Source organism: Nyctereutes procyonoides, unplaced genomic scaffold (assembly GCF_905146905.1).
Source record: "Nyctereutes procyonoides isolate TBG_1078 unplaced genomic scaffold, NYPRO_anot_genome, whole genome shotgun sequence".
Classification (NCBI taxonomy): Eukaryota; Metazoa; Chordata; class Mammalia; order Carnivora; family Canidae; genus Nyctereutes; species Nyctereutes procyonoides.
In genome coordinates, this window is record NW_026575047.1 from 16,174,273 (window position 1) to 16,195,105 (window position 20,833).

Below are 20,833 nucleotides of genomic sequence, written 5' to 3' on the forward strand. Positions count from 1 at the left end.
ATAAAATGTACTTGAATTTGCAAAAACCTGACTCACAAATTAGAATTTAACTTAGAGGGCCCCTGGGTGGCTAATTCAGTTAAGCATCAGACTCACAATGTCAGGGTCATGAGTTCAAGCCCTGCATAGGGCCTCACACTGAGCACAGAATTTGCTTAAGATTCTCTCTCCCTCGGCCCCTCCCGTCTCCACGTGCATACTCTCCCCCTGTCCAAAATATAACTTAGTATAAAGTATGCAAAAACACATGAAAAACTCACATCTTTCAGGAAGATGGAGTATGAAAGCAGATATTATTTCTATTTTAAATACAGCCTCATTGCTTTTAGTAACAGTACAAGATTAGCTAGAAAGAAATTGTAAGTAACCTAAATTGCAGCAAAAGCATTATTTTTTGAGGCTCCCAAGTAGGTGGGGTAATGTGGTTACTGAAATCCAAGAAGAAAATGGAATCAGGAGACAGAAAGTCAGATATGAGCACAGTTAATGACAGAGCATGGCCAAGAGAAAGAATAGAAAAATTTGCCCAAATGTTTTCATTCACTTTTCTAATATTTTATCCATACTGGGTTAAAAAGAAAAAAATCCGACTTAAAAAAAAAGAGACTGCTGTCAACCCTTTTAAAGTAGTTATTGCTATTAAATTCCTTGTACCTTTTATTTTTAAAATAACTCTCTCATTTAAGAAGCATTCTAAAAGTTGAAGTAGAAAGCTACTACTATCAAACAGGCTATAAGCCATTTTTATGGTGTGGTAAGAACTTTATCACAGAGCTTATTTTTTTTTAACATTTTATTTATTTATTCATGAGAGACTCAGAGAGAGAGAGAGAGAGAGAGAGAGAGAGAGAGAGGCAGAAACACAGGCAGAGGGAGAAGCAGGCTCCATGCAGGGAGCCTGATGTGGGACTCGATCCCGGGTCTCCAGGATCACGCCCTGGGCCGAAGACGGCGCTAAACCACTAAGCCACCTGGACTGCCCCATCAAAGAGCTTCTAAAGTAATTCATGCCACCCCACTACTAATGACCAACTGATCCCTAGTAACCACACCCACAGTTAGGTTGGGCTTACCTCAATGAGTTCATTGCTCCAAATGCTGGCATCCATTTTTAGACTTCTAACCTTGGAATCTTTTGGTCCTAAAGATCTATGTTGTCCTAAAGTTAAGATACAATTGCATTTATATTTCAGTTTTTATGTAAATGTATTTAATATTTTTAAAAAATGTGTATCTATGCATACATGTATGTGTGTATGTATATATCCGTTCAACTTAACACACACCAATATCTACTTTCCTTAATGCAATAGCATTAAGGGTAGTAGTGATAATTATACAGAAATCCCAACCACAATGAAGATAACAGTAATCATCTTCATCACTACCCTGTGCTGGTATAAAACTACTTTTAAAACTATGTATGTGTAAAAAAAGGAAAAAAACTATGTGTGTGTGTGTGTGTGTGTGTGTGTGTGTACACATATGTATGTGTGTACATTCATCACTTGCAAATTAACTAGCAATTATAGGTTACTGAAAACCTTTTGTAACAGGTATGTTTAAATTACATGTATGTAAACACAGATTTCCTTTACTCCTAAAAAAAATCTAGCAACAACTCTAATAAACATGTATCTAAAAATATGCAGTGGATTCTTTATTCTACTCTTATTCCTGAGAGTAAGAGCCCAGCATTCTATTAGCATTGATTCAATTATGCTATATAAATCATTATTCAGTCATTACTGGGCACCCAGGAGTGTGTCTGATGCTCTTTCTAAGCCAGGAAGGGCAAAGGTGTTCAAGACATTGTCCTGATGTAATGAACACTGGGTATTATTACATAAGACTGATGAATCACTGACATCTAGCTCTGAAACCAATAATAATACATTGTGTTAACTGATTTTAAATTTTAAAAATGGAAGAAAAAAAAAGACATCATCCTTATCTTAAGGACTTTCTGCCTAGAAACATAAAAGTTCATTCCTCTCTCTACATTGAGTAAGAAGGGCCTTTCCTCTTTTCTTTAAAATGGCAACTACTCAGAGCACAAAGTCTTAAAATCCCAATGGCAGAAATATGCATAGGTTTGTATTTATAAAGACCAACTAAGGACAACACTGAAAGAGATCAAACTCATAAAACAGGCAAAAGAACTGGAGAGAACCTCTGGAGTACTGGAGGCAAAAAACAAAACAAAACAAAAATGATAGAATCTGAGTTGAGGCAGCAGGAGGAGAAACAAAAGAGAGGGTAGATTTAGAAATCCTGAGATGATAAAAAAGAATGCTGGGACTTGGTGGGCTCTAAGGAAAGGGAGAGGGTCAAGAGACTCTCCAGTTTTAGGCTTGAATATAAGATAGACAGTACTGCCTCTGACCAAGATGTGGAATAAATGAAAATGTTCAGTTTTATGTAATGAACTGGGCAGCAATGAGAGCTCCTTTTTTCACATGCTATTTTTGATGTGTCTTAGGCAAATCCAAGAAGGGAGTCCAGTAGGTAGACCTAAGGGTATGGTGCCCTACAGGATGAGAATCATCCACTTACAAGTGAGTACTGAACTTAAATGATAAATAACATCAACCAGGAACAACAGAGTGAAAGAAGACTGAGGATGTAACCCAAAAGAACACACATATCTCAGGACCAGGCAACGGAAAAGTAACCTGAAAATGGATGACCAGAATATTAAGAACACACAAAGAGAAAACAGTATCTTGGAAGTTAAGGGAGGATGGGAAGTCAGAGAGAAACACTGGTCAAATGCTGCAGTGCCAAATACTGCAGAGAAAACAATAAAGATAGAACAGACTACACAGAAGAGAGGTAAAATACATCGGCATGCATGGCAAAAATACTTTTTACCAGACTAAAGAGAAGAGAACACTGAACATAGGCTGAAGAAAAAACTAGGAAGTTAAAGAAATGAAGGAAATCTGTGCAGAATTCTACTCTTGAAAGTACCCTGTCTGTGAAGGCAAAAGAGACAGAAATGATACACATTCAGGGGAATGGAAAGTTTTCAGGAAGCTAGTGTCAACACGACAGACTTACATAAGTATATGTACTGAAATAAAAGAAACCATCGTCGGACAATTACAGAGAGGGAATAAGTAATGGGGGTGAGGATCCTAAGAAGAGAAGAAAGAAGCACAGACATGAGTAGAAAAAACAGCCTTGGACAACACAAAGGCTCTCTTCCAATGAGACTGAAGAGGAAAAAAGGTTGGGCAAAAACACAAAGTAGAGAGGGATTAGCTGATGCTTTTCCTTGTTGCTACTGATGTTAATTAGCTCCTGAGAAAATCTATCTCGGTGTGGTAAGAACTGTAGAAGCACAGAACTCTTGAAAAGTATTAAGGGCTTGAAGCAACTGTCCTAGTCTCTGCTTTGCTCTCGCTGAAGAAGTAACCCTCCTCCATATTCTCTCAAAGAAACCTGTACTCAACTCTGGTCTTGTCTTTATCATACTCTAATTAGTATTAATTTATTTACCTATGGAGGACATACCAACCTCTTATACATTTTTTTTTTTTAATTCCCAGGAGCAGCACAGTACCTGGTAGAGCTAGGAAGATGAAGTGAAGTTTAGGACGTAGCTAACTTTCTCCAAGAACTCTATGACCACACACCTAAGCTGGAGTCCATGCCCTCCTCCACTCACTCAAAAAACTGTGAACCCATAAATACACTGAGCTGTCAGATGGTCTGTAAGCCATAAAGTCACAATAAGATAACCAGTCACAGTAGTGGTTACTTTCAGAAACTCCAATACTATTTGGAAATGCTTCTAGATAAAATTTCTCATCAAGAGATACCAGGTCTGGTGCACCAAGTTTAGAGCTCAGAATGCCCTAGATACGAAATATACATCTTACAAAATATGATTGGGAAAAGTGGGCAAAACATGCAAAGATGCAAGCGTGTTCACGGTGCATTCTGAAACACACTCACCTTAAAATCTAAAAATGTCAACACTGTCTTTTTAAAATCCACACATGGACCAGTAGGCGCACAAAATGATTACATGCTTAAAAATCAATTTTTACATCTAAGTCATGCATAAGAGAGGCTTAGAACTAGAAGATATTTCTAAATTCAATTTAAATGTAATAAGCCTTCCCTGTTTTTATTTTTCACAACTGTTAGCTGGGACACATTATGTACGACAATAAAGAGCATTCAGTGACAATCTGCCACCAAACAGTGATGAGCATAACTTATCACTAATTACCTGCACACTTCTTACAGATGACAACACAGAGATTGATGGATGCCCAGTCAGGATCCGGGGCTTTACAATCGGCACAGCTCCTGTTGGACTCATTGAACCAAATCTTCTCAGCTACCTCATAATCAGAGAGAGTTTCTGCTATCGATTGCTGCACAGCTTCAATCCACTCTTGTTTCTCTTTTTCAGACTCGGCTGTAAAGCTGAAACAATTAATGTTTCTGCATTATCGATCTCCCTTGTAAAGGCCAATTAAGCAGTATGTTCAGTTTGCATATTCATTTCACTCACAAATTAAACAGCAGCTGAAAAATATGCCTTCCAGGCAGCTGAATAGTCTTTTCTGTTAAAAATCATCTAATTTAAAAATCTATTTTTTCCTTTAACATCTCACATTGCTTATGAATTTGTTTACATATCTTGAATATGTACATGAACAAAATTAACATGCACATTTTTCTGACCTGGATATAGAAAAGTGCCTTGTTAGGTCAAGAGCTTAAATGAGAGGCCATGTTTCCTAAGCAGTGGTTATATAATAATCAATGAGACTGGCTGAGTTTCAGAACTATTGGATTATTTTGCCAAGAAAGTAAGCCATGATAGCCTGAAACTAAATTATCAAAAACACCCACCAGAAATTTTGATTTTTTTTTCAGTCTTAAAAATAGATTTTCTTTTTTAATTAGAAGAATGTCCAGATGGCTTTAAGAAACTGAGAAATCAAAAAAGTTTCAAGTGATTACTATTCTAACGGAATTCTAACTCACTTTTAGCCATGTTCTGATTTATCCTAATTCTTAGTGTTTATTGGATATCTGAGTAAAGGGATAAAACATTAAACATGGGTTCAGTCCAAGAAATGTTTATCAAGTACCTATGATGTGCCAGGAATGTGCTACGGTGCTCCAAACTTGGCCAATGACCCACAAAACGTTTCACATTAAAATTTTCTCTTCTGAAGAGGAAAATGTTTTGAAACATTATGAAAATAACAGATGATTAATATATTCCAAATAATCCATAGGGAAACTAAGTGGCTTACACATGGATATTTTTTAAGCACTTTATGTTCCATCATCAGTATATAATATTCATAAACTTATTAGTGGTTTCTACTTTTATATAGAGATTGGTCACAGCCAATATGGCGGAATAGCCTTTGGGCATGGATTACTGGTACACAGAATCTAAAACCCTTGGAGGGCCCTAAGTGATAAGTGTCTTCTGTATGCTTGTGAGATAATTCATGGCTGGTGGCCTAAACAGCTTCAGGATGGCAGCTGGCCACCAGGTAGACCAACATGTGATCAGAGGCTTGGAATGTTCAGCCCCATCCCCTGACCTCTGTGATGGGAGAGGTGCTAGCAATTGAGTTAATCACCAATGACCAAGGGTTTAATCCATCATGCCTAAAATATGAAACCCCTCTAATAACTCTTGAACAGTAGGGTTCAGAAAGCTTCTGGGTTGATGAACACACTGAGGTGCTGAGAGGACGATGTATCCAGAGAAGGCAAGGAAGCTCTGTACCCTGCACTGTGCAGCTCTCCCATTTGGATGTTGCTGTGATACATTCTTTGCAATAAGCTGGTAATAATAATTAAACTGTCCTCCTGATTTCTGTGAGCCATTCTCACAAATTACTGAACCTGGGTGAGTAGGGTAAGTCATGGGAGTCCCAATTGGCAGTCAAATTAGAAAGAAGCAAGATAGAGGACCTAACACTTGTGACTGGAGTATGAGATGAGGGCAGCTTTGTGGCACTGAGCCCTTAAACTTGTGGGGTCTAGTGCTCACTCTGAGTAGCCACTGTCAGAATAGCCAATGGAATTGGGGCTGAATTGCAGGACACCCACGTGGTATCTGGATACATGGAGATTGGCTGGTGTGGGGAAAAAGCCCACCACATATTGTGTGTCAGAAGTACTCTAAGTAAAAATAGCTCAGCCAATGTCTACCTTTTCAGTTGAGGCTTGCATCTGCATATGTAAAAATAAAGTTTGTTATTCTTTTAGGTGAGTATTTTTTCCTCAAAATATGAGCCAGCAGACACATTCTGACAGATAAAATGAGTATCAGACTGGGGAGTGTTTTCGAAATTGCCAAGTAATCGTAGTCCTTTAAAGACCTCTGACAATTGCCTCTGACCTGCCTACTACCCCCCGTGATATGTTGATTGTTTGTAACAAATGAATTAATGTGGTTGCACACACAGATACCAACTTATGCCTCTTCGGTGTACCAAAGCTATGGAGTTATTATAGATTATTAAAACATATTAGGAACTTTAAGTTTTCTTTTTCATTCTCGTATGAAGTGATTACTAGATTATCGTAAATACAAAATATATAATGAAATGTTAAAATATTTGATCTGCAAGTGCTGAGATCCAACAGCATCATTTTGACCAGGAGTTCCTTCTAGGAAATCATTATGGAGCAATTGTAATCAGGGATTGATTTTAAAGGAGGACTGCATTTGATTAGGCTAAAAGAAGGTAAACAAAAATACAGCTTAAAGACAATGTAGTATTCTTTATTCCTTCAAAATGTGAAAGAATTTTTCACATATTTGTTGATAAAATACTAATATATTTATCACGACTACTAAGACAAAAAGGAATTAGAAAAGAAAGGACTCAAATCTCATGAAATTAGTATCTATAGCAGGTTGTGTGCTAAATTCCCGTCACTTTTACAAGGTGTTTTTACATACTGGCTAATAAATTAAACAATATGGAAAACGAACATGATTTTATTATGTGATCTATAAGAAATAAAATCACCACTAACAATCTAAAAGTAGATCACCCAAGCTTTCTTAGAATAACACAAACACAAATGTTTAAATATTGCTTACCTAAAACTCCGATAGGGGGTGATTATTTCAAAAGACTGTTTTACAGTTCGGTCCACTTGCTTTACATTTGCTACATTCATAGGAATTATGGTAATACCAAGTCCACTTTTAAAATCCTAGTTGGAAGAAAAACATAAAAACATTTTAAAGGGGATGCCTGGGTAGCTCAGTCAGTTAAGCATCTGCCTTTGGCTTAGGTCATGATCTCAGGGTCCTGGGATGGAGCTACACTCTGAATTCCTGCTTAGTAGGGGAGTCTGCTTCTCCCTCTCCCTCTGCCCCTCCCTTTGCTTGTGCTCTTTCTCTCACTATCTTTCTCTCTCTTAAATAAATGAATAAAACTTTTTAAAAAAGATTATAAAGAAACAAAATGATGGATTCGGAAATTACAATGATATCCTCTAAAATCCAAAGTACAATTAAAGAATGAAACAAGTCATGAAAAATGGATTGACAATGGTTTTATTTTTTTTTTAAGATTTATTTATTTATTTATCATAGAAAGAGAGAGAGAGAGGCAGAGACACAGGAGGAGGGAGAAGCAGGCTCCATGCCGGGAGCCCGACGTGGGACTCAATCCCGGGACTCCAGGATCGTGCCCTGGGCCAAAGGCAGGCGCCAAACCGCTGAGCCACCCAGGGATCCCCGACAATGGTTTTCTTATTTGGGTAGGGACTCTCAATACATGCTAACCCAGTGTCATTCTAAGCTGGACAGTTGGGCTAATGATCAAGAATACATTTCTTTCACATGAAATGTTAGGTTGACTAGGACATAGATTATGAACTATATATGCTTGGTTTTCAAAGTTAGGCATTTTTTCATCTTTATCTCTTGAGTAAAGGAAATTAACAGTAACTAGCCCTTACCATGTGCCCAAAATTTCTAAGCAGGGGAGTCAAATGACACTGTTTGGCTGTTATAATTACTAAAAATGAAGAGGGAATTGAGGCCCAAAAAGATTAAAGTCATAAGTCACACGGAAAGCACAACTAGTTGTACGTGGCAGAAAGTGACTGAAACCCAAGCTGACAGTTTTACCCTGTGATGTTACCTCTGCTGTCACAGTATTTTTTTTCATTTACTCTCAAAAAAAAAAAAAGCAGTACAGATTTTGCCATTTTATCTCATTTCTAGTATTTTCTTACTTTCTTCTTCCTTCAATTAAATTCTTACACTCCTTCAATGCTATTTTGGTATGAAAAATTGCCCTGTGTTCAATACCTACAGCCCCTAGGTTCAGGGTGTCCCACCGAAATTAAAAATTGTTCAAAAGGCTACAAGGTCTGCCTTCTAAAAGCATTAAAGTTTGAAATATTATCTAATCATAAGGGCTTAGGAATTTGACTTATCAAACAATCTCAACGCTTAAAAAACATAATTATTCTCCACTTCAAAAGATTAATTTATCCATGTAAACAGGTTCATATTAAATGTGCTCTGAATTTCTGAATTCAATTTGACTAGAAAAAGTAGTCATATTAAAGACATACTACAAAAAATACTGGTACATTTTCAATAAGAATACTCCTGGCAGAGGCTGCAGAAGTTCACAGGCTGCCTTCTCTCTACAGGCTAAAAGGAAAAGTGCTATTTTCCTATCTCCCTTGCAAGCCAAGAGGGGTCATATGTCTTAGTTTTGGTCAATAAAATATAAAAAATTCCTGGGGTGGGGGGGGTACAAATCTTGGAAGAAGAAAGACTTTTACCCTCACCATTCCATCTTCTTCGAAAATAACATCTAGAGGCACAGAAGCTGTTAGAATCCTTGAGATGAAAAGCCTAAGGACAAATTCTTGTTCCTAAGGATGCCAGAGCGAGAAAAAAAAAATACGAAGAACCTTGTTCCCTAGTGGCATCAGCTCTCTACTGCCTACACCAAGAGATTTGTTTAAACAAAGAAATCCCTTCTATTTTAAGTCATCTTTCAGGTTCTTGTCATTTGATTCTAAAGCATTCCTGACTAATAAAATAAGTCAAATAAAATGATATTATAACAAATTTCTCCCACTTGTAAAAGTATGCAGAGTTTTCATTCATAAGTTGCAGAAAAGCCTCTCTTCATTTTTTAACATACAATGTTTAGTTAGAATAAGAAAATGACACATTTATAAAACATTTCATCAATTTTTTTTGATGAAAGTACAAATAGCTTGTTCTATGAGGAAAAACAAGCCAGAAATTTAGAGCCAATAATATAAAAGAGAAGATGCACGGACATGCTAAGTGTTGCAAAATAATTAGAATGTAATATACTTCCACTTTGTATGGCAAACTCATCTAAAAATCAGTACTTAATGTGATCTATATGGACAAGGAGAATCAAATAGGTTCAGTGTTATACTTACTACGATTAAAAACAAAAATTCTCAATTGTCCATACCAGTGTTTTGGCTGGATAACAACTGTTGGAGAAACTTCCAACACAAGAGACTAGAAATTCAAACTCTCTTTTGTAAATGAAAAAATAAAGTAGGAGTAGCAAGGTAAAAAAATTTTTGTGTTTTTTTTAAAGTATAGTTTCACATACAATGTTACATTAGTTTTAAATGTGCAAGCATGGTGATTCCACAATTCTATAAATTGTGCTATGCTCACAAGTGTAGCTACCATATGTCAGGCAAGGTAGGATATTTTTTTTAAAGATTTTATTTATTTATTCATGAGAGACACAGAGAGAGAGAGAGGGAAAGACACAGGCAGAGGGAGAAGCAGGCTCCATGCAGGGAGGCCAATGTGGGATTCGATCCGGGATCTCCAGGATCACACCCTGGGCTGCAGGCGGCGCTAAACCACTGTGCCACCGGGGCTGCCCAAGGTAGGATATTTTGAAAACAGTTTTCTGATGGCCCAACTTGGTACAGGAGTAACTCTAGATAGACTGCATGTCCTTCAAACAGTCCTCCATAATAAAGAACTGACAAGAACCGGATATGCAGCACTGTTATATTTTATGCCAAGTTATACGTCTTTGATGAGGGCCTGGCTTGCAGGTAGTGTGTGTTAGGAAGGGCAGAGATACATACTCAAACCATCAGACTAGCAGATGGCAAGAGTGACAAGGTTTTTATAGAAGCTGATGAGCCTCATCCAGGCTCCAGCCTGAATTGGTGGCCTCTCATTTCTACAGGCAAGTTGTGAAGTATCTACATGTAAAACTGCAATTTCTGTTAAAAATAAAGTAAGTGAGGGTCAGCTCCAGACCCCAAATTTCTTCCAAGCAAGGCAAAAACAATTTTTTAGCCTGGAAGAAAATTGTAACCCATTTATCAGCTGCTGGCCATGGCCATATGGTTTTGAGTAATTAGAGTATCCACTGAATTCACCGCACAAATGGACTGTAAAATGTACAGCAGAGTAACGAAATAAATGTCAGTGCTCTTGAGAACTATTAAGTATGAAACAACTGCGTTTCTTATTAAAAATATTTGTGATGACATTAAGCCACTTTTTCAGACTGCATTTAGAACATATTAAGAATATATCTAATTCCTCAATGCTCCCTCTGATCCTGAGATTCTTATGCCCTGAATTGGAAAGCAGAGCTTAGGAATCTTCAGTTAAAAAGTAAGACTACAACCTATGATTCTCATATGCAGCCAATGTTGAGAAAAACTTATTTAGACAGCAAAACCAGCTGTAGAATCTAGACAGGATGTGTCTGCAATATTTAAATATCAGGGTATCAACAGTTTCTTCTGCCTTCTGTAGAGCAAAAGGGGAAAAAAAAAGCATGCAATGATCATACAAAAATCATTGGAAATCATTAAGACTACTGTTGAAAAATACTCTGGCCAGAACACAGTGACACACTGGATTTTCAAGATCCTATTTCTCCTGGGTTCCCACCCCCGTGTTAACGTCTAGAGGCTTTAAAAGTATCGGTCTTCATTAAGCATATACAGTGCACTCCATAATTGGTTTAATATCTATTTGTGTCATGCTCTGAACCTTACAGAAAGCCATGAACTCTCATTTGATCTTGTAAATTATTCTGTGAAGAAGGCAGAGCAGATACAGCCATCTGTATTTTAAAACGGGAAAATTCATCCTGGCAAAACAATGTTTATTAAGTACTTAGTGAGTGCCAGAAACAGTGGTAAGCCCTGGATCCTTGTAAGAGCATACAACAGGGTCCCCGCCTTTGGGAACCTTCTAGTCTAAGGAGGAAATGAGAGAGAACTGTAGTAAGTGCATAGCTGTAAGCACTGAATCCAGGCAGTCCCTGAAAAAAGAGAGCTGTGTACTCATGAGCCTTTCCAAAGGAGGTGAAACTTGACCAGATCATTGACGAAAGCCAGACCAGCTTGATCAGGTGTATTTCTCCTTCTTCAATTCACCCATTTTCACAATGGGGAGAAGAGTAGTACCTACACTTCCTCAGTGTGGGGAAGATCAAATCAAAACATTGCATATGCTTAGAAGAATGCCAGGAACCCAGCAAGCGCTATATAGTTCTACAGTTAGCTATTGTTATCATTATTGTTAGTTTCTACCTCTTGAATTTGAGACCAGCTGAACATATTACCCATGAAAAAGTTAGTTACAAGAAAACACATACCTAAGATAACTAGCAAGCATATATATTTTTTTTAAATGAGGTGGAAGAAAATGACCCTTTAACAACAATCTGATTTCAATAATATTCTCATTTTGAAAAACAGGCCCAAGTCAGGGACAAGCCACACTTTCAACACTTAAAATACTATAAACTGAGAGAAAAAAAAACAGGAGCATGAAAATTCAGTGGGTAGAGTATTACTAAAGAGAGCAAAAAGCTAAGAACAGATTCTGGACTAAACTATATTCTACATTTAATTTACCGTCATAGAATGTGGGATCTCAAAAAAGCATGAATCGCACCACCAGTACTACTATAACAATGGCAATGCTTGGCGAACTGATCTGGACACCTGCAAAGTGTCCATGAACCATGACCACGTGGGCACTGGGAGTCAGGGACAATCCTAGCTGAGCCATTTACTGGCTGTGTGACTACTGCCAAGTTATTTACTTAATCTAGAACCCAAAAATTCCTCATTTATAAAAACACAGTAATATCTCCCTTATACAGCACTGCTATAAAAATTGAGCGTAATATAAATTAAGGGTATAATACAGATAATTCTTTCATTTGTGAGTTCTAAACCCAGAATTTGTCTTCAATAAAAGTATCTCCATATTATTTATATAATCATTCAAAGTATTCTCAACCACTGATGCTATATTATATACTCAGTTTAGAATGAATGGTAAATATTTGCCAAGATACTGAAATGGGTTCTTTGTATGAATTTGTAGCAACAGAACCTGATTAAAAACTACATTTTAAAATTACATAGTGAAAAAGCAAAATAAAAGTCGGATTCCTAAATGGAAAAATTAAAGAAGGGTTTGTTAACCCCAAATTTCCTGAAATCTCAAAGCTATTTTTGGAAAATACTGAATGCCAGGTTTCCATGCCAGAAATTTAAGAACTTGGTACTTACACATTTGTTGAAAACAGATGTGGCATTGTATGACATTGGCACCACATTTCCGGGGAAACACCAGATGCAGAGTTTGGCCAGATACAGAACCCAGAGAATTTGAGGCCACCACCTACATCCTGCTGCTTCTTTCTGTGCCTCTCAACCCATAGCCCTATGAGGTCTATTTAAATTCTATTAGAGTTTCATTCCCGTGCCAGACACCGGGAACATTATGTAGGGGGAGCGAGGGGGAATGAGTCTCTTGTTATACCCTGATTTGAAAATGTTTAATCAAGTGAATTTATATAGTTAAACCCTCAATGCCACAATTATCATTAAATGGATACACAGAACCACCAAGCAAGACATCTGGTTGTAATGAATTCACTAATACTAACATGATCCTGAAAAAAACTCATCACAAAAAGATGGGAGACTGGCTGTCAGGACAATCTAACAAATGGAAACCAAAGCCAATTATCTTAAATGTGCTTCACAACCATTTGCAGAAACTTCATTCAAATAGCAAAACCATGTATATAACACTACATATACTTCAGTGTATGTTCATATTTTATTATCTCATTTAAAATTTTAAGTATTGGCTTATATACTACTTCTACATCATGTCAAGATTAATATATTTATAAAATAATTATTTTCTAGGATATAGAAAATCCTAAGCTTTGAGATAAAAGGCAGTTTAATTACAATAAAATTTCTACACAAAAAATTAACTGAAGAATGAAAAGTAAGCAATAGCTCAGAGAAGTAGTTACAGAAAATGACCTGATGATTATCTTTACTATATGAAAGGCTAAAAGAAATTGTCAGAAAAGACAATAAAATCCCAATAAGTCAATGGAAAAAGAAAATCAAGAGACAATTCACAAAAAAGAGAATAACTTAAAAACAAAATTTGGGGGGGATCCCTGGGTGGCTCAGCGGTTGAGAGCCTGCCTTCTGCCCAAGGCATGATCCTGGAGTCCCGGGATCGAGTCCCACATCGGGCTCCCTATGTGGAGCTCTGCCTGTGTCTCTGCTTCTCTCTATATATCTCTCATGAATAAATAAATAAAATATTTTTTAAAAATTTTTAAATAATACTCTAGAGTCAAAACAGCTAGAAATGACCATTCATTCAACAAGCTCATTCTGAAAAACGTTTATGGAATGTGAGCTACCAGCCATAAACTCCTGAAGACGTGTCAGTGAAAAAAGTAAATAATCACATCGTTAATTTGAGAACATAAAAATTATAACATGTTTCAAGTTAAAATGAAACTGTCAACTCATGTAGCTAACAACATTTAAAATGTAAACAATTCTTTAGAAAAAGGTCATAAAAATCCAAGCCAAAAAAAAAAAAATCAAAAAGGAAGAAAAGGGTACACACAGAAACCTACCAAAAATCTCATTTATTTATCATGATGGAGCATACCTACACTGGAAGGTGAGATCCTAAAGAGCAGGCATTTTTTGGTTACTGCTGTACCCCTAGAGCCTAGAGCAGTGCCCAGAAATGAGGAGGTATCCAATGAAAATCCATCTTGTATGGATGATTACAGAAACATAGAGAACTGTATGTAGTATAACCTATACAAACTGAAACACAACTAATTTTATACAAACTTGGAAGTAACACTGAAGAAAAACCATTATAATACACTGCAGGCATGTAAAACATAACAATATTTGTAAAAATTAAACACTGCGTTTGTGAAATGGTGTTAAATAAAGAGATGACATATAATTTATGTGATAACAGTGCCACAGTGTTTTCCAACTGAGTAATTAGAGAATTTGTGTCTGTTTCTAGGGCAGACTTTGCCAAACTCCTAACAAACATTTTTATATATCTCTTCATAGTTCTTTTCTAATTTTTACAACCTATGGCGGAGGGGGCAGACAATTCCTTAAGGCATTTCTCCTATTCAGTGGAGAGTTACTGCAAATTTTAGTTCCTACAATCTACTAATGAGTGAAAGGGAAAGACAGAGATGAAAGACAAAAATGAATCTTTCAACAGAGTAACTGGGAAAACGAGAAATCCATGTTAATTCCATAGAGTTCAGATCCATCAGTGAAGTGTCCATGAGGAAATGCAGATTGGCATCCCCCTTGCTATCATCATACCATGCTTCTTAAAAGAGAAGGAATTTCAAAAATGAGCAAAGGCAATAATTATGATAGCCTGTTCTAATAGCTATTTTAGCTTAGAAAATGTAAGTTATTGATTCAGTAATAGGGATAGATCCCCACTCCCCCCCCCAAAAAAAAGTGAAAGAATTACTGAAAATATATTTGTAGGGATGTTTGACATATAATCTTAGGGCACTTTCTGGAAGTAGAGAAAAAGCTCTGGGAAAAATTAATAATCCACAAAATTAGAGTATACTTCCAGACAAAGTTGAAGAAATAAATGTATGAGATTGTATAGGAAATAACAGTTTCAAACTGTTTTCTAAACATTGTCCCCTTTATGCTGACTTTGCAAATGGAGTTTAATTTCTCCACCAGATCATACTCTGGCAATAAAAGCCTATGTTAAGAAAAAAGGAATTAAATGATATTGTAGGGTTCATAAGCTGACAGTTTTACATTTTATTTAAAAATTGAGATCTCAGCAAAAAAAAAAAAAAACGGCAGATATAGTTCAGAACTATGCACAATTAGTAACAGTTCTTCAAAATCTCAAAATTTATTACCACTAATCACGATTATCTTAACTTTCCACTTAACTGTTGGCACATTTCAAAATATTCAATGAGGAAAAAAACACTTCCAAATGGAAGTTAATCACAAAAAGAGGTATAACAATCCCAAGTTGCAGGATGATAAAGTACTCAATGTTACTGAAGGCTATTTTTACTCATTTCTAACTCCAAAAATATCTTGTTCTCTTTACCCAGATGCTTATCATTTTTTTAAATGGGGAAAAAAAAACTTAGAGCAGTGTTTCACTGTAAGCAGTTTTTTATACATGTGGATGCCCTATATAAATGTAGATTCCAACACTCCATCCCCAGAAATTCCTAGTCTGTAGTCCGGAATGAACCCAGATATCTGGAATTTTAACATGCAATTTAAATAATGACCTTAGGAATAGTAAGCCATCTCTCTTCTGTACATGATGCCAGTTAAATCTAGACATTAACTAAATTACCTGAGCCAATTACTAGCAGAGAAAGCATGAAAATCTAGAACTGCTACTTCTGTCCAATTGTCTTCACTCTAAACGAACTTTGCAGCTTTCTTTTAAATAACTCTTCAACATATGCTACCTTTCTACCTTTTTCCATTATCCGTTTACTCTCTCTGGGGTAACCTCCAAAGTACATTTGTAAAATTTTGTATACATAGAGGCTAGAAGAATGAAAACTGTTCTAAATATGTTAGGATAGTGTAGGTAAAATTTCCTTATTTTTTATTCTATCACACTATAAGTTATGTGGACAATAACTCACTATTTTAAATTTTTTAAAACTGAAAATAATTTGGCTTTGATGCATGGCACTCAATTAGATCCAATGCAAATTTAGGTAAGGAAGTTCAAAACTAACACCTCACTTCTTTTTTAAGTTTTAAATTTTTACTATAGAAGTATAATTGACACATTATATTAGCTTCAGATGTAACACCTCTTACATATTTTTATGATAAGTATTTTTTTCATATTATAAAAAAACACAAGGTTACTTAATGTGTTAATATATAAAACTTCTAGAAGTTGCATTGAACAATTATGTGTTGGTGCTTTTCCTGAATGCAAGCTTAAGGCCCCCTGCATTCAGGAGAAAGACTCCCCATTTAGCACATTATCCAAGTCCTTCACACAATCTGCTCAACCACGTGAAGAAACCAATGAGCAACTTTCCTCTGGCAAAAAAGGCATACACCAGGATGTAAACACAGAACTGGAATGGTTAAGTTGGGGTCTAAACACAGAAGGTCTTCCTTAATTTATCCAACCAGTCTTAAGCCAACTAGTTCTTTAAGACTTGATTCAAGATCAAGTCCCTGAAGACCTGGCTCCATACAAAATGATGCAAGTTTTCAAAAATAACACATACACAGGCAATAGTTTGTGCTTTTTTGCATTTTTTTTAATTTTTATTTATTTATGATAGTCACACAGAGAGAGCGAGAGAGGCAGAGACACAGGCAGAGGGAGAAGCAGGCTCCATGCACCGGGAGCCCGACGTGGGATTCGATCCCGGGTCTCCAGGATCGCGCCCTGGGCCAAAGGCAGGCGCTAAACCGCTGCGCCACCCAGGGATCCCCAGTTTGTGCTTTTTTAAGGGTGTATGTGTTAATATACATGTTAATGAATAGAAAAAGATCTGAAATATACATGCACTGAAAATAGGCATCTCGAGAGAGAGAGATGAGGACGGGTCCAGCATTAAAATGCTTTAATTTTTAAGGAGAATGTATTCATTACTTGTGTATGTAGAAATGTTTCTAATCTCTAGGCTTCATTGGTTGCCCTTTTTTGCACTTCTCTGCAACTCTTGCACAGGCCTAATAAAGCACTTGGCTCACAATCTGTCATAAACATGTCGTATTGGACTTTTCCTCCTAGAAGACAGTACTTGTGTTCTGCTCAGCTAGCACAGCACTTACAGAGTGCCTCACCTGTAGAGTGTGTATTATTCAATGCACACTCACACTCTGAGCCTCCTAAGCAACTAAGTTATCCAAGGAAAGAAGCTTAGTCTGTTTCTAAAGGTTACAGGCCAGAAATTTTCAACATACACTTTAAAAAGACAGTCTGGTACAGTTGCTAAGATGCTAGACTTAGAGTCATAAAGTTCTGGTTTTGTTACGCATGATGATCTATAATCCTGACTCAATCTTCATTTTCCTCATCTATAGAACATAGAGGAGAATATCTTTCTCCTACATTTGTGGGTAAGATTAAAAGGAAATGTTTATATTTATAAGTTAATTAGCACAATACCTGGTACTCACCAGATGGTAGTCATTCTCATGCTTCTTATGTTTAACTAATATTAAAGCAATAATTTCATACAATTTCTAATCAGAGAATATTAATAAAACTTTAAAAAACATCTACTTTGGGAGAATAACATAAACTCAGACAACCTAGCTAATGGAAGTGATGAAACTAATAACCTGAAGTCCATCAAATCTGTGAAAGTAAAAAAAATGAATTCCTCAATTAATCTGGCAAACTTCCATACCAATAAATGCAAATTATGCATTTTTAAACTCCATTCCAATGAGAAAAGTTTTAATCATCTCACAGACTGAAAATGTTCATATTCAGTTCATACACATTATAAGCTGTACATCACTATTCTTCTTGAAGAATATGCTAACTATCCAAGTTATTAATATGCCAACAGTGCTCAATGATGCCTTCCACAGTTAATTGGCTAAGAAATCTTATCCAAAAAAATATAATGAGTAAGATCACACTGAAGTTCAGAAGATATCTTAAAGGCCTATAGTTAAATTTTGTTGAAACTGTTTGTTTTTATTTGACATCTGTATTTTTTTGTTATAAAAACAGCATTTATATCCCAGCCTATCATAACCCATTGTTATATATCATTAATGAGTTCATCTCATCAGGTATCCAAAGCACACCGTGCAATTCCATAAATTACTAAGCATCTAACATATTCTAGGTTAAAAGATTAAGAATTCATTTCCAAAAAGGGGTATTTTCTTATACATATTAAAAACCAGATGTTTTAGGGGCACCTGAATGGCTCAGTGGGCTCAGGTCATGATCTTAGGGTCCTGAGATCAAGCCCCACATTTCTGTCCTACTCCCTGCTTAGTAGGGAGTCTGCTTCTCCTTCTCCCTCTGCCCGCTCCCCACCCCCACTCCTGCTCTCTCTCAAATAAATAAAAATAAAAACCAGATATATTAGAGAAAAGGAAGTGTACAGAATCAGAGTTAACGGAATTAACAGTTAACAGTCTTTCTCTATATTTACCAAATTCAATAGTTCAACAACTCAAGTCAACTTCATTTATATGTGTGGGGTGTGTGCGTGTATGTGCATATATGAACCACTAGCCTACAGTAAATTATTTCCTCTACAAGCAACATATCTGCTCAAAAAAAATGCTGGAAACTCAAGAAAACATGTTACCTGTGCCTACTCTTACAATTTTATATTACAAAAGAAACACAATAGGTGAAGAGCTGGGCCTATTTCGTCAACAGCTATAAAGGTTAACTGGTTCTGTTACCTCATGAAGTTTTATAACATTACTCCTGCTACAGAATATCCTTCAAAAAATCATTTTCAATGATTTTGTCTTCAGTCCCTCAAAAAAGGTGCTGTCTAGCCTCAAATTTGATGTAGCTTATTTTCCTGCCACAGAAGAAACTGAGAAAATTCAACAACACAACTCTTTGTTATATTTAGTGCAGTACTCAAGGCAAAAGCAAGACGCTATAAGTAAACCACTAATAAGTCTAACAAAGCACATTTGTGAACGTAATCAAGGAATCGCAATTTGCAATTACTGTAACACAGCTCACCTGTTCATTTTTGCAAAGCCACACGCTGTTTCCACTTAACACAGTAAAAATTTTGGCTTTATACCCTCTCAATTCAAGATATCCACATTTCTCAGGTGCAGGGGCTGCTTGAGACTGCGAGGCAGGGGATTGTGATTTCAGTGCATTTAATAGTATGCTGATCCAGTCATTTCTCTCCTCTGAAAATGATGACAGGAGAAAATATATATCCATACTCATATAAATTATACAGACACAGAAATATAGGCAAAGGATCTATTCTCTCTGTAACACATAATTTACAGATTCTTTCCCACAACCACAATCTAAATGCTATTGCAGTCAGAGCCAATGGCCCAATTCTGTAAGAGAAAAGAAATAGTACTACACAGGTGTTCTGTAACCAGTACTACTGGCCTCATCTGGGAGCTTATTAGAATGCAAAATCTCAGGCCCCTCTCCAGACCCAATGAATCAAAATCTTCAGTTTAAAAAGATCCCCAGGTAATCTGAATGCATGCTAATATTTAAGAAGTACTCTTACCAGATATTCATGAGATTGGATTTTCTCTTTTAATAGAAGTAATACTGAGATCAGTTAACATATTTTACCAGGTAATTAAGTTACTCAAATGCCCAGAAAATCTTAATTCTGTTACTTAGAGCCTACTCAGGAGTATGCTGACTTGATATTCACTCATCCATTCTAGTCTCATCACAGTAACAATAGTATCTCATTTGGTAAATTAAAATTTGGTTTTCTCCCTCCACAAAAGCTAAAGTGACCTTCAACTATGGATAACACACTGTATTACAGGCACAGGAATCTGATCTATTCCCCAAAGAGCAAAGTTGTAAGTCAAGTTAGATATGAACATAGAACACAGAATACTATAAATGTCATATAAATGACATGAAATAAAATATGAGTCAATTCAATGGAGGTAAGTGATTTGCTGAAGGCCATACAGCAAGTTAGTGAAATTAGGAGAATCAAATGTTTTAACTCAGACAACTGTTCTCAGCACTATGGGAAGAAAAAGTATTTGCGCTAGGTCTTGGAATGAGGAGCCTTTGAAAAGACAAAACTGGGGTCTGGTGAGGGAAGAGTAGAACTTTATTGACTCTAAACAGAGGAGAATATAAGAACAAAGGTAGAAAAAAAACAATATCTGCTCAGAGACTTATAGATGGACATAATTGATAATTTTGAACTCAAGAGGAAAATAGGAAATATGGATAGAGTTTCTGCAGTACCTGTAAGGAATTTTGCCTCCAAACTTTATTACAGAGGCAAAAAGAAAAAAAAAAAAAAAAAAGAAAGAAAGAAAGGGAGAGAGAGGAAGGGAGGAAGGGCGGAAAGAGAAAAGGTCAACATTCTTAGCAAGGAAATGACATGATTAGTATGATGATAGGTAGACCAAACCGGAAGCTTTGAGATAAGGAATAAGGCAAGAGACGTTTGAAGTACGATAAAAATGGAAACAAAATAATACTTGAAGGGTCAAGACATTAAAGGATGGGAAAAAATAGCTAAGTTTTAAGTATGTTTGACAGGTATTCACAAAATATTTAAATTATCAAAATACAATGCAGCTTAGTACCATGACTTGACCAAAGAAGGCAGAAGATTCCACTTTATTAAGAGAACCACCTCCGGTTTTCAGTGCCCTAGCATGCCACCTAAATGGACTAACAGCGAAGTGTGAATGAAGGTAACCTACATAAAATAAGATCCATGGAAGTAGATAAATG

The 20,833-nt window shown here is 36.3% G+C and overlaps 1 protein-coding gene across 6 annotated transcripts in view; it reads right to left on the minus strand.

Moving 5' to 3' along the window:
- Positions 1–20,833, minus strand: part of ARAP2 (ArfGAP with RhoGAP domain, ankyrin repeat and PH domain 2) — a 188,644-nt gene that overhangs the window by 109,184 nt on the left and 58,627 nt on the right. For all 6 annotated transcript variants that reach the window (XM_055326211.1, XM_055326212.1, XM_055326215.1 and 3 more), the window contains exons 9-12: positions 19,100–19,278; positions 7,103–7,218; positions 4,244–4,443; positions 1,074–1,159 (exon numbers count right to left, since the gene is read on the minus strand). In XM_055326211.1, coding sequence (XP_055182186.1) covers positions 1,074–1,159; positions 4,244–4,443; positions 7,103–7,218; positions 19,100–19,278 — 581 coding nt within the window. The remainder of the gene's footprint in view (positions 1–1,073; positions 1,160–4,243; positions 4,444–7,102; positions 7,219–19,099; positions 19,279–20,833) is intronic.